The sequence below is a fragment of the Megalobrama amblycephala genome, linkage group LG24, assembly GCF_018812025.1.
Source record: "Megalobrama amblycephala isolate DHTTF-2021 linkage group LG24, ASM1881202v1, whole genome shotgun sequence".
NCBI classification, from domain to species: domain Eukaryota; kingdom Metazoa; phylum Chordata; class Actinopteri; order Cypriniformes; family Xenocyprididae; genus Megalobrama; species Megalobrama amblycephala.
The window spans coordinates 6123877-6138942 of record NC_063067.1 but is presented as its reverse complement, the minus strand read 5'-3'; the positions used below and the strand labels follow the sequence as shown (position 1 = coordinate 6138942).

Sequence of the window (15066 nt, the reverse complement as noted above, 5' to 3'; positions counted from 1 at the left end):
TGCACAGAACTTCTCAGTATTAAGCATATAGTTGTCATGTAAACGTACCCTAAAAAAGACTTTGTGCATAAGTCATATAGACTTTTATTGTGTATTTTGTTCTTTTTTAAACTTGACAGACGTGGCCACTATGAGCTGTCGTTGTACTGTATGTAAAAAGCTGTGTGAGGATTCTTCTAAATTTCTCTATTTGTGTTGCATGGAAAATAGAAAGGCATAAAGAAAGACATGAGGTGAGTAAATGATCGTTGGTCATGGTCTTCAGGATTGAGCATTTGGACTAATGGGTTTCTGACTTTAAATGTTGTTGAATGCATGATTTTCCTTCTTTTCACTGGCCTCTGCATGAGATCTGATGAATAGTATGTTTTATAGTATTAGGGCTCTTTAAAAAAAGAGCCAATTTATTGTTGTTTTTTCGGCAGAAGACAGACACTTCAGTAATGAACAAGCACTCTGTGCTCTACTAAACCACTAAAAGCTTTGTACTGTAAACAGCATGTGAGTAATTCAATGACTAATGCCAGCATAAGGAAAATCCATTGCTTTCCGTCAGCATCAGCAAAGAGATTCTCGCATTTGTAATGATTTCTTTAGATCTGTGGATTCTAGAGTGAAAACTGTGGATGCGTTAGAGGTTTCAGCTTGATGAGATATCAGTACCAGAGGCGGCCTTTGCAATTCAGAGGCCCGTTTCAAAGAAACAGCCGGAACCTCCACCCCCCAGAGGAAAAAGACACTAATATTGTGCAATGCGACTGCAGTTACCTTATCTCTGTTATATTTACAAAGTTATATCTCATATTTTGCTCTTAATAGTCTATTTATAAACTCATTCTATCTCTTTAACCAGAACTATTGTTACAGTCACGATTGAAAACAAAAACAGTATTCAAACTCCATCCCTCAGTCCCTCAGCTAAAATGAAATAATGCTAAAACCGCCAATAGGTGGCGGCAAATCATTGTCTTAACGAGTTAGACATTGTATCATTGTCAAACATTTTTTTTAAATGACTGATTTATTCAGGGACAAAGCAGAAGTGAGTGAGTTGTCGAGTCATTCCTTATAACGATTTGTTCAAAAATGCTGATTCATTCAGTAATGAAACTGAAACTGTTCAGAGATGCGCAATGGCTCTTCTGATTGGAACTATTTTTGTTGGCAAAATAGAGGAAAAACAGACAATATTGTGTCTAAAATGTAAGTCACCTAATAGCCTGACTTATTGTTTATTGAATTGTTCTATAAAATCAATATCACATTTACAAATGTGCTGATATTCGGGAAAACAGCACTTTCGCTTGTGTGATAAAAATTATAAATATTAAAACAAGAACATTTACTGAGACTTTTTTGCACCATATCTTTTTAGAAGCATTTTTATTAATTTTGGTGGCATTTTTGCCGCAATCCCCCGTTAATTTCCGACCCTGATGTGTGTGCACTGCATGATGGCGGTGCTCTTTTTCAAGAGCAAGCTGAGGCCCCTTATTTTGCAAGGCCCTTTTCAAGTGAAACGGGTGAAACGGCAAAGACCATTACTGATTTGTACTAGTGTTGGCCAACAAGTGTTCAAATTAAACGGTTGTCATTTCTTACCAGCAGCTTCAAGGAGACTCTGTGGAAACTAGTTCAAGATTGTTGGACCTCTAACCCTGTAATAAGCAGTCTCCTGCTATGGGCATCTGTTTTCTAACAGCACTCACAGAAGACAAGAGCAATGAGACAGAACTGTGTTGTGATGGATTCCAGAAGGAGAAAGACAGATTTGACTGTTGAAACCATGTGAAATCACATTTTTTTTCCCCCAACCAATGCCAAACAGTCTTGTAGTTTAGTTTGATTTTGCACAATAAACCCTCATGTTCAATGCATACTTGCCAAAGAGCTGTTAGAATTTACGGCATAATTCAATTTATGACAGGGTGGTATGACTTGGGCCTGGAAGAAACCACCCATCCTTGAAACTGTGGAGTACCTTAGCTACTTCATAACTGCACCCTGGCAATCACCAAAACACCTTAGCTGCTGTACAGCAATATGCTGGCAACTACCCAAAACAACTTAGCAACTGTATAACAATATCCTGGCAACCACCCAGGACACTTTAGCAAACTGCATAGCAACATCCTTGCAACTACCCACAACACCCTAGCAACTCCCTGGAAACTCCCTGGCAACCTTTAGCTACTACATAGCAATGCACTGGCAACCACCCAAAAACACCATCATAACTGGGCTTAGCAACTGTCCTTGCAAAGTCTTTGCAACCAGCCAGAACACCCTAGCAACTCTATAGCAACTACTCAAAGCACCTTAGCAACTACTGTACATAGCAATGCACTGGCAACCACCCAAAAACACCGTCATAACTGGGCTTAGCAACTGTCCTTGCAAAGTCTTTGCAACCAGCCAGAACACCCTAGCAACTCCATAGCAACTACTCAAAACACCTTAGCAACTACTGTACATAGCAATGCACTGGAAACCACCCAAAACACCATAATAAATGCATAGCAACATCCTGGCAACTACCCAAGGAACCTTAGCAACTTCATAGCAACACCCTGGCAACAAAACAGCATAGAAACATCATTGGAACCACCTAAAACACCTCAGTAGCTGCTTAACATCACCCAGGGAACCACCTTAGCAACTTAGCAACTGCAAAGCAATGCCTTGACAACCACCTAAAACACTTTAGCAGCTGTACAGCAATATGCTGGCAACCACCCAAAACAACGTAGCAACTGTATAGCAACACCCTTGCAACCAAACAAAAGTGCTTAGCAAATGCATAGCAGCGCCCTGGCAACCAGTCAGAACACTTTAGCAAACTTCATAGCAGCGTGTTGGCAACCACCCAGAATACCTTAGCAACTCCATGGCAACCACTCAATGCACCTTAGCTACTACATAGCAATGCATAGGCTACCACACCAAAACACCATCGTAACTGGACTGAGCAACTGTCCTCGCAATGTCTTATCAACCAGCCAGAACAACTCCATAGCAACTCCCTGGCAACCACTCAAAGCACCTTAGCAGCTACTGTACATAGCAATGCACTGGCAACCAAACAAAACGCCATAGTAATTGCATAGCTACATCCTAGCAACCACCCAAAGCACCTTACCAACTGCATAGCAACACCCTGGATACAAAAACTGTATATAAATGCCCTTTAAACCACCTAAAACTAGCTGCATAACAACATCCAGGGAACCACCCAGAACACTTTAGCAACTGCACAGCAATGCCTTAACAACCACCCATAGCACCCTAGCATCATCCTATTGAATTTTTACATGAGCAGTAACACTCTTTTTGTTTGGAAAACATAAATATCTAGTTTTAACTTTGTCATGGATTGCAACAGCATGCCACGGTAGATTTATAATTAGGTTTGTATATATTCTGAAGAAAAAGAGTATTAAAAGACTGTCTTTTGTTAGGGTAACCATGACAATGTTATTGACCTTTGATGGGGACAGAATGTATTCTTGTTGTTATGGTTTAGTCAAAGCGATACGTAGCACCAACTCAACTGCAGGAAATGCCAGAGCGCTGGTGAAGTATCCTAGTGCGGGAAATGTTGGGTTTGGCTTTAGTCCCAGAGGTCACAGGAATATGAGATGCTGAAGGCCTTAGAATTACGTCCTAACTGGGAACAGCTCTGTTTTGTTCTCAGGTCTAGTTTGGAGATGCTGGTTTGTTGTCTCTCCACCTCTGACATGGTTCTTGGTGGAATTGTGAAATTAATTTGTTGTCACATTACTGTTCTTCCATGCTGGATCATCAAGTTTTCGCTTGAGTGTTTCTATGTACTTGCCTGAGGCAAAAACATTTGTCGTTTTTTCTCAAAATAGAGCGTGCCCAAGCTCTTCTAAGCTTCTTGATTTCCTTTTCTCTCTGCAGATGTGGACGAGTGTGTCGAGGACAAGGACAGCTGCAGTTTGGATGCCATCTGTCAGAACACTCTCAAGTCATACAAATGCATCTGCAAATCAGGATACAAAGGTGATGGAAAACGCTGTGAAGGTAAGAAACACTTGCCAAGAGATAAAGATACAAAAACATGCAGGACTTGTGAGGTCAGAATAACGAGACAAACACTTGATTCTGTATTTCGAGTAAAACTGTTAAAAATACAGTGCTGATGAAGTTGATGCAGCTTGCTTGTATCCCAGCTTAAAGGGATAGTTCACCCAAAAAGAATATAAGTAGTATTTTATTTTGATGGTCCCCCAACAGATATTCTACAAGTAACTTTGTAACTACATGTCATCCTACTAACCTAAACCCTAACCTAACAGTCTTCTAATACTCTACTGAGAGTTAGTTGACATGTAGTTATTTATAGTTAGTAGAAGGTCTAAAGTGGAGTATAGAAATAAAGTGTAACCAACTGAGATTGAGATTTAAAGCATGAGAAAACAATTTGCCTGTGGGGAAAGAAAAATAAACCTACCTCATATCTTAATGTCTTGTGCTTCTCAAATATATTTATCTTGTTTAAGGATAGTCAGATATTATTACTTGGAAACAAGACAAAATTACTCATAAGAAACTGTTGTTTTTGCTGTGTAGTCTATAATAAGATCACTCTGGTCGATTGTGCGTGTGTGCGTGCACGTGTCTGCGCGCGTGTGTGTTTGTGTGTTCAGACACTTCAAGGTCTAATTCTCCATGTCTCGTTTCTGCAGTTCCTTGGCTTCATTTTCAGACTTACCTGAGGGAAGGGAAATAGGTGTTCAAATGCAAGATTAAAAAGATGACAGATTTAATTCTTTACCCTTTGGACGTGAAATAGAGCATGAAATATCTTACGCGTTACCGATAATGACTCGGCCTGGTAATTACACAGAGATGTTTCCACCACCAAGAGCAGCTTGCGTTTCCAATTCACGTCAATGTGAGTTAACGGCGCTATATTGCTCGATGATGTAGCCATATCTTTGAAAATATTGTTTTCTTGTGGCCGTTTGCCTTGGGGGAAGTTTTTAAAGCTCAGTTGTATTTGGAGAGGTGTATGCTGCTTTTGGACACACTTGGCCAATGCGATCCTTTCTGGATACAAACATCCTAAGCCCAGGCAAAACACTGGAAAGTGAATGGGTTCGGTAATGTTTGTGCTGTGTTAAAACTGCGCTCCTGACTAAACTGGGATAAGGGCGTAAAACCATTGATATGGTGTGGAAACACAAATGTGTGCTGGGGAGATATGAACATCGTTGTTCAAATATACTCCTCCACGCGCTGAATTTCTGCACACACAAAAAGACAACCACCAGAACCGGATCCTAATCCTCTGAAAGCTATTGCAAAACTCTTGATAGCTATTTGCTACAAATAACTTGGGTTTGGAGTAAATAACAGTACTTAGCCTTGAGAAAGCAGCACTCGCTGGTTGAAAAGAACGGCACGGCTGGTCACACTTCTTCTCAACTAGCTTAACCAGTAAGATTTTTATGTCTTATTTAAATTTAAGCACAGTTTATATATCTACAAAACTAATATCGTGCTTTTTAAGCATAAAGCTTTAGATCAAAAGGTTTTTAAGATCTTGAGAAATAATTTGAGTCCAGCGCTATATCTATCTATCTATCTATCTATCATAGATATGTTTTTTTAACATGAAGTATATCATGTCACGCTGCAGGACGCTCCTGTCACTTTTTGAATCGTCATGTCAACTAAAAACCAGCTTTAACCTTAAAAATGTTGGTCTTTCAGGAGGCCTATCCATGCAGACAGTTCTAGATGGTTTTCAGGTTAATTTTGCATTGTTTAACCTATACTGTAAACTCCATCATTTGAGTCTTAATAGGCTATTTATTATTTTTCTTGGATAAAGAAAGAACATTTATTCCACATCTGCAATCATCTCAGCATGACACGGATGACCCGTAAACAATACAACTGTAATGAATAGTGCTTTTTTCTTCCACTTCTCAAAATTGCTCGTCCAGTAGATTGCTTGGCCTCACACAGAGACGCATTAGTGGATGTAAAATAGCTTGTAATTTGATGGAGTGAAGCTGGTGTTGCTGCTGTGCAAAACCGAAATAAAAATGTAAAGTGCAAAGACTTTGTACTGTGTTGGAGGTGGGATAAAAAGCATTCAGGAATAAAGAAAAATAAAGCGCTGTACTCCAGGCTGCGAGTGCCTCTCCATACTCACTGAGCCCCGACGACTACAAAGCAGAGCAGAGGAGTCTGGGTAATTAGTGCTCAATTGGGCGTCAAATGAGAGGGGATGGCCTGCGTCCCCCCACCACAGTCATCCACTTCTCTCTCTGGCTCTGAGATGTTTATTCAGCTGCTCTCGCCATCCAAACATAAGGCATAATTCACTATAATCACCACAGTTACCGGCACACAGAAGCTCATATTGACCAAAATAAATTAATTAGGAACAATTTAAAGGAGTTTGAGCAGACAGAGTTTAAAGGGGTCGTATTCTAAACATTATGGGCCCTATAATACACCCGGCGCAATGCGACGCAAGGCGCAGCGCGAGTGTGTTTGCTAGTTTGCGTCCGGCGCCGTTCGCGTTTTCCCGTTCAGCGCCACGTCCTTAAATTAGTAAATGCATTTGCGCCAGTTAGTGCGCCCATGGGCGTGCTGGTCTAAAAAAGAGGTGTGTTCAGGCGCATTGCCGGCGCATTGCTATTTTAAGGAGCTGAAAATAGACTGCGCCATAGACCAACTCAAACCTGGTCTAAAGTCTAAAGTCAATGGCGCAATATTTTTTTGTTAGAGCGCGTTGGTAGAAACTGCGCCTCTGGGCGCGTCCACAGTGCGCGTTGACTTTGCTTATTACACACAGGGATGCGCATCACACAAACATGCCAAATATTAAAAACAAAAGGATTACAGTGTAAAAGAATATTATTGTGTAGGCTACATAAATATAAAAGCATTCAGCTTTTCCGCCAACAAATTCCGCCATGTAAATAGCAATCCGCCATGGCGCGAGCGCATCTCGCTCTTAAAGGGAATGGGAGATGACACTCTGATTGGTTTATTGAACGTTACGCCCATTACTCATTAAGAGAATAGGGACAACCCATTTCAAAAATGCGTCCCGGCACACGGACCGTTTTTCCGTCGTTAAAATAGCAAAAGTGGATTTGGACACGCCCTGAGTGCACCTGCGCCGTGCGCTTTACACTTTGCGTTTAGATCGTTAAAATAGGGCCCTATAAGTCAACTTATAATGTTTATCAGCAAAAAAGCTTTTTCAAGCCCAACCTATTTGGTTACTGTACCTTTAAGGGTCGTTTACATGACACCGTTTTCAACTAAAAATGGAAAACTTTTTATGCATTTTGGCCGTTCATTTATATGACAACAGCGTTTTGGGGGCCTGAAAATACAAACTTTTGAAGACAGGATTCAAGGTGCAAATTTTTGGAAACTATACCGTTTCCAGTTCCCGCTGGATTTCATTCTCCGCATATAGTAAGCCTAATAAAGCATGAACCTTGTCGTTGGTCCATCTGTCAACTCCAATGGTCAGAATTTTTACCTGGTTCAGGTTAGACCTTGGTTCCTGTGGTTAAAACCCACCGAGTACCACCCCAAAGTCCCTAGTTCAAGTCAAGTCAAGTCACCTTTGTTTATATAGCGCTTTTTACAATGCAGATTGTGTCAAAGCAGCTTTATATTGATAACTGGTACATAATTTTTGCTGCACAGCAGCTCTTTAAGAATAGTGTCAATGCAGGCAGATCAAAGCACTGTTGAATAAATGTCAAGAATACTGTTAAATATCAAATGTCAAGTCAAATGTCAAGTGTCCCCAACTAAGCAAGCCAAGCACTAAGCAAAAACTAAACTAAGCAAACTAAGCACTAAGCAAGTTCCTGGGGAAAGTTCCTGTGTGCCACATCATTAGGTAAAACTGTTCAACACCTTGTCAACTGCCAATCATATGGCAGCAACTTGATGCATTTAGGCATGTAGACATGGTCAAAACAACCTGCTGAAGTTTAAACTGAGCATAAGAATGGGGAAGAAAGGGGATTTAAGTGACTTTTAACGTGGCATGTTTGTTGCTGGTCTGAGTATTTCAGAAACTGCTGATCTACTGGGATTTTCACACACAACCATCTCTAGAAATCACAGAGAATGGCCTGAAAAAGAGAAAATATCCAGGGAGCAGCAGTTCTGTGGATGAAAATGCCTTGTTGATGCCAGAGGTCAGAGGAGAATGACCAGACTGGTTCAAGCTAATAGAAAGGCAACAGTAACTCAAATAAGCACTTGTTACAACCGAGGTCTGCAGAAGAGCATCTCTGAATGCGTCCAACCTTGAAGCAGCAGAAGACACACCGGTGACACTCCTGTCAGCTGAGAACAGCAAACTGAGGCTACAATTTGCACAGGCTCAACAAAACTGGACAATAGAAGATTGGAAAAACGTTACCTGGTCTGATGAGTCTGGATTTCTGCTGCGACATTCAGATGGTAGATTTCATAGATTTTGCCTTAAACAACATGAAACATTGATTTATCCTGCCTTGTATCAATGCTTCAAGCTGCTGCTTGTGTAATAGTGTGAGGGATATTTTTTAGCACACTTTGAGCCTCTTAGTACCAATCGAGGATCATTTAACCACCACAGCCTACCTGAGTATTGTTGCTGACCATGTCCTTCCCTTTATGACCACAGTAAACCATCGTCTGATGGTTACTTCCAGCAGGATAACACACCATGTCTCAAAGCTCAGATCATCTCAAACTGGTTCTTGAACATGACAGTGAGTTCACTAAACTCAAATGGCCTCCACAATCTCCAGATCTCAATCCAGTAGAGCAGATCTGGCATGTGGAGGAGATTCACATCATGATGTTCAACCAACAAATCTGCAGATACTGTGTGATGCTATCATGACAGTATGGACCAAAATCTCTGAAGAATGTATCCAACAGCTTGTTGACTCTATGCTATGAAGATTTAAGGCTGTTCTGAAGACAGAAAGCGGTCCTAGTCTAGTCTAGAGTCTAGTGAACTCGTGTATATATATGAGTTCAGTAATAGTTGCTTGCTATTTGGATCAACATTGGAGTTTAAAAATATGACAGAAATATATTCTAAAATGTAATTTATTCCTGTGATCAAAGCTGAATTTTCAGCTTCATTACTCCAGTCTTCAGTGTTACATGATCCTTCAGAAATCATTCTAATATGATGATTTACTGCTTAAGAAACATTTATTATCGATGTTGAAAACAGCTGTGCTGCTCAATATTTTAATGGAAACAGTGATACATTTATTTTCAGGGTTCTTTGATGAATAGAAAGTTCAAAAGAATAACATTTATTTGAAATAGAACTAATTTGTAACATTGTAAATGTCTTTACTGTCACTTTTGAACAGTGCATCTTTGCTGAATAAAAAACCCAAACTTTTGAACGCTATTGTGTGTATAAATAGTACATGACATGACCCCATTATCTTTTAATTTTCCATCTGTACTACAGATATCGATGAGTGTGCCAGCGAATCTAATGGAGGATGCGTTCACGATTGTATCAACATCCCTGGAAACTACAGATGCACGTGCTACGATGGTTTCCGTTTGGCCCACGATGGACACAACTGCCTGGGTAAGCTATCGCTTCTTTCATAGTCATACATTTGGGCCAAAACTGCCGAAAAGGTCCACGTCCACAGACATTCAGACAAAACCTTTTGCTAGTGGGTCAGTAAGTGTGTGTACAACCACCGCAAATCTCCGTCCTCTTATGACTTATCCCACAGAAAACAAACAAACAGAAGTTTGTGGGTCTTGCCGTCATTGCTGGAACCAAACTTATAACGGTCGATGTTCTTCAGGCATGTCTAATCAAACTCTGCACCGACCGCCAGAACGCTGTCACTCTATCCTCCGTGTCAAAATGAAGTGGGTTACGTGGTTAACCAATAGGAGAGGGCGATAAATCCTTCAGATTTGTGCGCTAACTGCTGAGCACAGGGTTCTGTGGTATTAATTGTATTTTCAGACTGCCTGAGCTCACATTTTCAACATTCGGTGGCTCATACGCCCAGCCGTTTCCAGGTCAGTTAAATCAATCGAAGGGAAATGTGTGTGTTTGTCTGGGAGATTTACATCAGGTTATACTGACCCTGGCTCTTTAACTCAAAACAGATGTCCGGTGCTTCGAACAATCGGCCCAATGAAGATGTGCTTTTTTCCAATCAGTGGTTTTCAGTGAGTGTTTGTGTGGGTTATGTGGGTTTATTCACACTGCATGGTGCTGAACTGCACAACTGAACCCTGGTATTTTAGCCCTTTGCAGACATTTAAAGGTCCCGTCTGCAGCTTTTAGAAACACATTTTCAGATATTGAGGTTTTCTCTGGCAGCTTTAGCGCTCTGCTGGAGTAACTGGATCGACTCGTCAGTCCAGACTGAAGAGTTTGAAACGATCAGATTTTTATCAGAATGAGAGTTAGGCAAAATGCTGCATTTGAGAACTGAATCCCATTTGATTCATACCTTTGAAGCCAATTTAAATTCAGCTGATCATGTGACACAATTTTGCACTGGATTTTAAATTGGAATGAGTTTACTAGAATGCAATTGAAAGAAATTCTAAACAGAGGAAATTTTGTTAGACCAACACGTTTTGTGATAATTGCATCGATTTTGACTGATAATTTATTCTCAAAACACAAGAAGTCAAATGTAGAGATGTAATTACTAGTCTAATAAAATTTAAGATGGTCTAATAAAATTTCATCTGTTGTTTTGAATTTCTTTGAATTCATGTTTGCACTCTTAAAAAGTATTTCAGGGGACCTGTTACCACAACTTAAATAAATGCATGGTTGCAAGTTAAAATTCTAATTTATTGTTTTAATTAAACCTTTTAAGTTGCAAACATTATTTTGTTGAGTTCTGTTGACCTAATAATGTTGATCATTACATCAACTTCATATTGTCTGTAATTTAAACACAAATTTCTGCGTTAATTGGCTGCTTTTTTTTTTTTAAATGAGGTTGTAGTAACAATGAAATTTTCTTGATTACTTTGGAAATTAGGCAGTTTCTAGTTCCCAGCATGCTTTGCATAAGACTGGATATAAATGTTGAAATTAAGTGTTAATCTATTTGTTTTTAGTGAAGGGAAACACTGTTAGTGTTTAATGCTGTTATGTTTGACATTTAAAAGAGTTTCTGTAAAGTTCTTGTGGTTACCATTGTGTTGAAGAGTAGATGCATGAAGGTAGACACTACATTGACTCTATAAGCAATGACTGCGATAATGCCAGTGACAAGAAATATCTTGTTCATTAAATATACATGTTAAATAAGTTGTTAGCATGTGCTATAACAGCTGTTGATTTGAACTGAAAAAGATCAGATTAATTGATTCCAGGGCTACAGCTATGGTAGTTGGAGCGACTTAATTCTTTTAAGTAATCAACTTAAACATTTGTGTTTATGCTACAAATTAAGTTCCTCTAACTTAATGTAGTTTGTTGATTGAACATAAATTCACTCAAAGTTGCCACAACTCAATAAATAAATGAATAAATAAATAAAATTGATACAAACTGTTCTGTTAATTTGTTTTGTTGAGCCAACACATTTTTTTTTATGGTGTAGGAATAAATTGACATGATTGATTTGTATAATATTGTTCAAGCAAATTTCTCTAAACTTTCTAAATAAACAGTGTCAATGCATTTTTAGATTTTACATTTTTAGATAACTTTTATCATATTAAATTAATATTTGGGTCAAAATCTACTGTATTAAAGTAAAATTTGGGATGAATATAAAATATAAAATAGTGAGCACACTATCTCAGGGTGAATATATATATATATATATATATATATAAGGACTGTCAAACGATTAATCGCGATTAATCGCATACAAAATAAATGTTTGAGTTTGACTAATATATGTGTTAGTACTGTGTGAAATTATTATGTATATATAAATACAAACACATTCATGTATATATTTGAGAAATATTTACAAGTATATGTATTTATTTATATTTTTATATAATTTATATTATATATAAATAAAAATATTTTGTACATAAATAACATATTTCTCTTAAATATATACATGAATGTGTTTGTAGTTATATATACATAATAATTACACACAGTACACCCACATATATTAGTCAAACTCAAACTTTTATTTTGTATGCGATTAATCGCGATTAATCGTTTGACAGTCCTATATATATATATATATATATATATATATATATATATATATATATATATATACTGATAACTGATAACTGATTATACATTTGGAGCCAAAAATTATTCAGACACTTTGACCTGACCATGTTTTGCTTAAGTGTTATCTGACATTATTGAGATTTTTTTTTTTTTTTTCTGACACAGTTTAACTCTGAGATCTTGTCATATTTTATTACCATTTTTTTAAACTATAGTGAATAAACTCTATTAATGAATGAAATGTTCAATGTGTCTGAATACATTTTGGTTTGACTGTATGTATGTATGTATGTATGTGTGTGTATATACAGTACAGTCCAAAAGTTTGGAACCACTACGATTTTTAATGTTTTTAAAAGAAGTTTCGTCTGCTCACCAAGGCTACATTTATTTAATTAAAAATACAGTAAAAAACAGTAATATTGTGAAATATTATTACAATTTAAAATAACTGTGTACTATTTAAATATATTTGACAAAGTAATTTATTCCTGTGATGCAAAGATGAATTTTCAGCATCATTACTCCAGTCTTCAGTGTCACATGATCCTTCAGAAATCATTCTAATATGCTGATTTGCTGCTCAATAAACATTTATGATTATTTTCAATGTTGAAAACAGTTGTGTACTTTTTTTTTCAGGATTCCTTGATGAATAGAAAGTTCAAAAGAACAGCATTTATCTGAAATACAAAGCTTCTGTAGCATTATACACTACCGTTCAAAAGTTTGGGGTCAGTAAGAATTTTTACTTTTATTTTTTTGAAAAGAAATTAAATTAGATTTCAGATAAACACTGTTCTTTTGAACTTTCTATTCATCAAATAATCCTGAAAAAAAAAAATATTGTACACAAATATTTTGTACAATTGTACACATTAAATGTTTCTTGAGCAGCAGATCAGCATATTAGAATGATTTCTGAAGGATCATGTGACACTGAAGAAAATTCAGCTTTGCCATCACAGGAATAAATTACTTTGTGAAATATATTCAAATAGAAAACAGTTATTTTAAATTGTAATAATATTTCACAATATTACTGTTTTTTACTGTATTTTTAATTAAATAAATGTAGCCTTGGTGAGCAGACGAAACTTCTTTTAAAAACATTAAAAATCTTTATATATATATATCAACTTATATTATAGACTTCTTGTGTTTTGAGAATTTATATATATGATGGGGGAACAATTTCCCTGATGTATCATGTAAAGTTTAGATATATATGATAGCATGATTAATTCTCAAATTGTTCCGGAATCGCTCTTGCCTCATCTTGTTACACACACAAATGTTTTGTTCCAATCGATTTAGTGTCAGTCGCATGTTTTGCCGTGGATCATTTGTGATGCTGTATGGATGAGCTGTACTCATGTATGCGGGTCTTAAATTATCTATATCTGCTGTCCCGCGGCCCACCGCAGCCCGCGCTTTTGATATCCAAGCCTGTCTGTTATCTTTCATACACCCTTCACTAACTCTTTTGTAACTCTGTGTTCTGTTCTTCACAAATGAATGCTTTGCACAAATGAGCTGTGGGTAAAATAAACAACCCACTTCTAGAGTATCTTTATTCTATTGACTACGAGTCTCTCCCATCCCAAGGTTTCTTTAGGATACCAAATAACTTTTGCTCCAAGGTTAGTGTGATCTCGGTTTGACTCTGTTCTCACACAGAAGAAAGACTGAAAATAACATGGTGTTTTTAGTGGGAATGAAAATCTAAACTCTTATGCAGGAAAAGACTCTATTTGTGTGGATTTGGCTTTTGGACCCATATACTCTGAGTCTTAATGTTATCTTTGCTTACCTTCATAATTAAGGCAAAATAAATTTGACCTTGCTCATTGGTCTCATTTTTTATTGAAGCAATAGTACTTGAGTACTCAACTCTTTCTCCCTTTAACAGAGTCTCAACTCAAACTTTATTTCTAAAGCACTTTCAACACCACGATAAAGAGACCTATTAGATTGATATGGACTCATTAAGTCAGAAACGTACTCTGATGCTAAGCCATGCAAAGCTTTAAAAACATATAGCGGCACTTTGTAATGAATTATGTATCGTATAGCACAGGAGTAATCTGCTCTCTCCTCTTAATACCAGTTAAAAACCTGGCAGCTGAATTCTGAACAAGCTGCAGGCGAGAGAAAGAGAGAGAGGCCTTACTCACACTCAGATACAATGCATTTCAGTAATCCAAGCGGGATGAAACATATCCCGCTTGATGCGTAATGATGATTTTCTTCTGTTTATTTCATGCAATCAATGTGCAGGTTGCGCCTGAATGGAGCATTTAACGGATAGATTCACAGATTGATTTGCTCACAGATGCTTCTTTGAGAAACTGTGAGAAACGGCCGTCTGATTGCAGCGCTTGTGTTGTATTGATGTCCCTCGTCCTTCACAATCTTCATCAATTAATTCAGCTCGAACAGCACTCTTTTCAAGCTTTTTGTAGATAATTTCAGCCGTAGCTGTGCCATCTCTATTTTGTGCTACTTTTTAAAAGAAATGCTATGATTAAAATTTGAAAAGTAAGGCTAACTGTAACCATGGTATTGTGGAAGAAATAGTCTAATGTTTTTACATTATTCATCTCAAGGTTCGTACAACCTTTTCAAGGGCTTTCAAGTGCTTCAGCACTTCAAAGCTCTAAATGTTATCAAATTTGAATGTTAATTTAATGATGATTTGATGTGGGAAAACTAAAACTTTGTGGCAAACAAACACTTTTATTTTAAAAAAGGACATGGAATTACCACTATAACCAGTAGATGGTGGCAGAGGAGCACTTATTGACTTATTAGCCATTTCCACTCCCTAATTTATG

At 37.5% G+C, this 15066-nt stretch overlaps 1 protein-coding gene across 2 annotated transcripts in view; it reads left to right on the top strand.

Moving 5' to 3' along the window:
• Nucleotides 1-15066, top strand: part of scube3 (signal peptide, CUB domain, EGF-like 3) — a 124595-nt gene that overhangs the window by 29059 nt on the left and 80470 nt on the right. For both annotated transcript variants that reach the window (XM_048178192.1, XM_048178191.1), the window contains exons 2-3: nt 3922-4044; nt 9497-9622. In XM_048178192.1, the coding sequence (XP_048034149.1) occupies nt 3922-4044; nt 9497-9622 (249 nt within the window). The remainder of the gene's footprint in view (nt 1-3921; nt 4045-9496; nt 9623-15066) is intronic.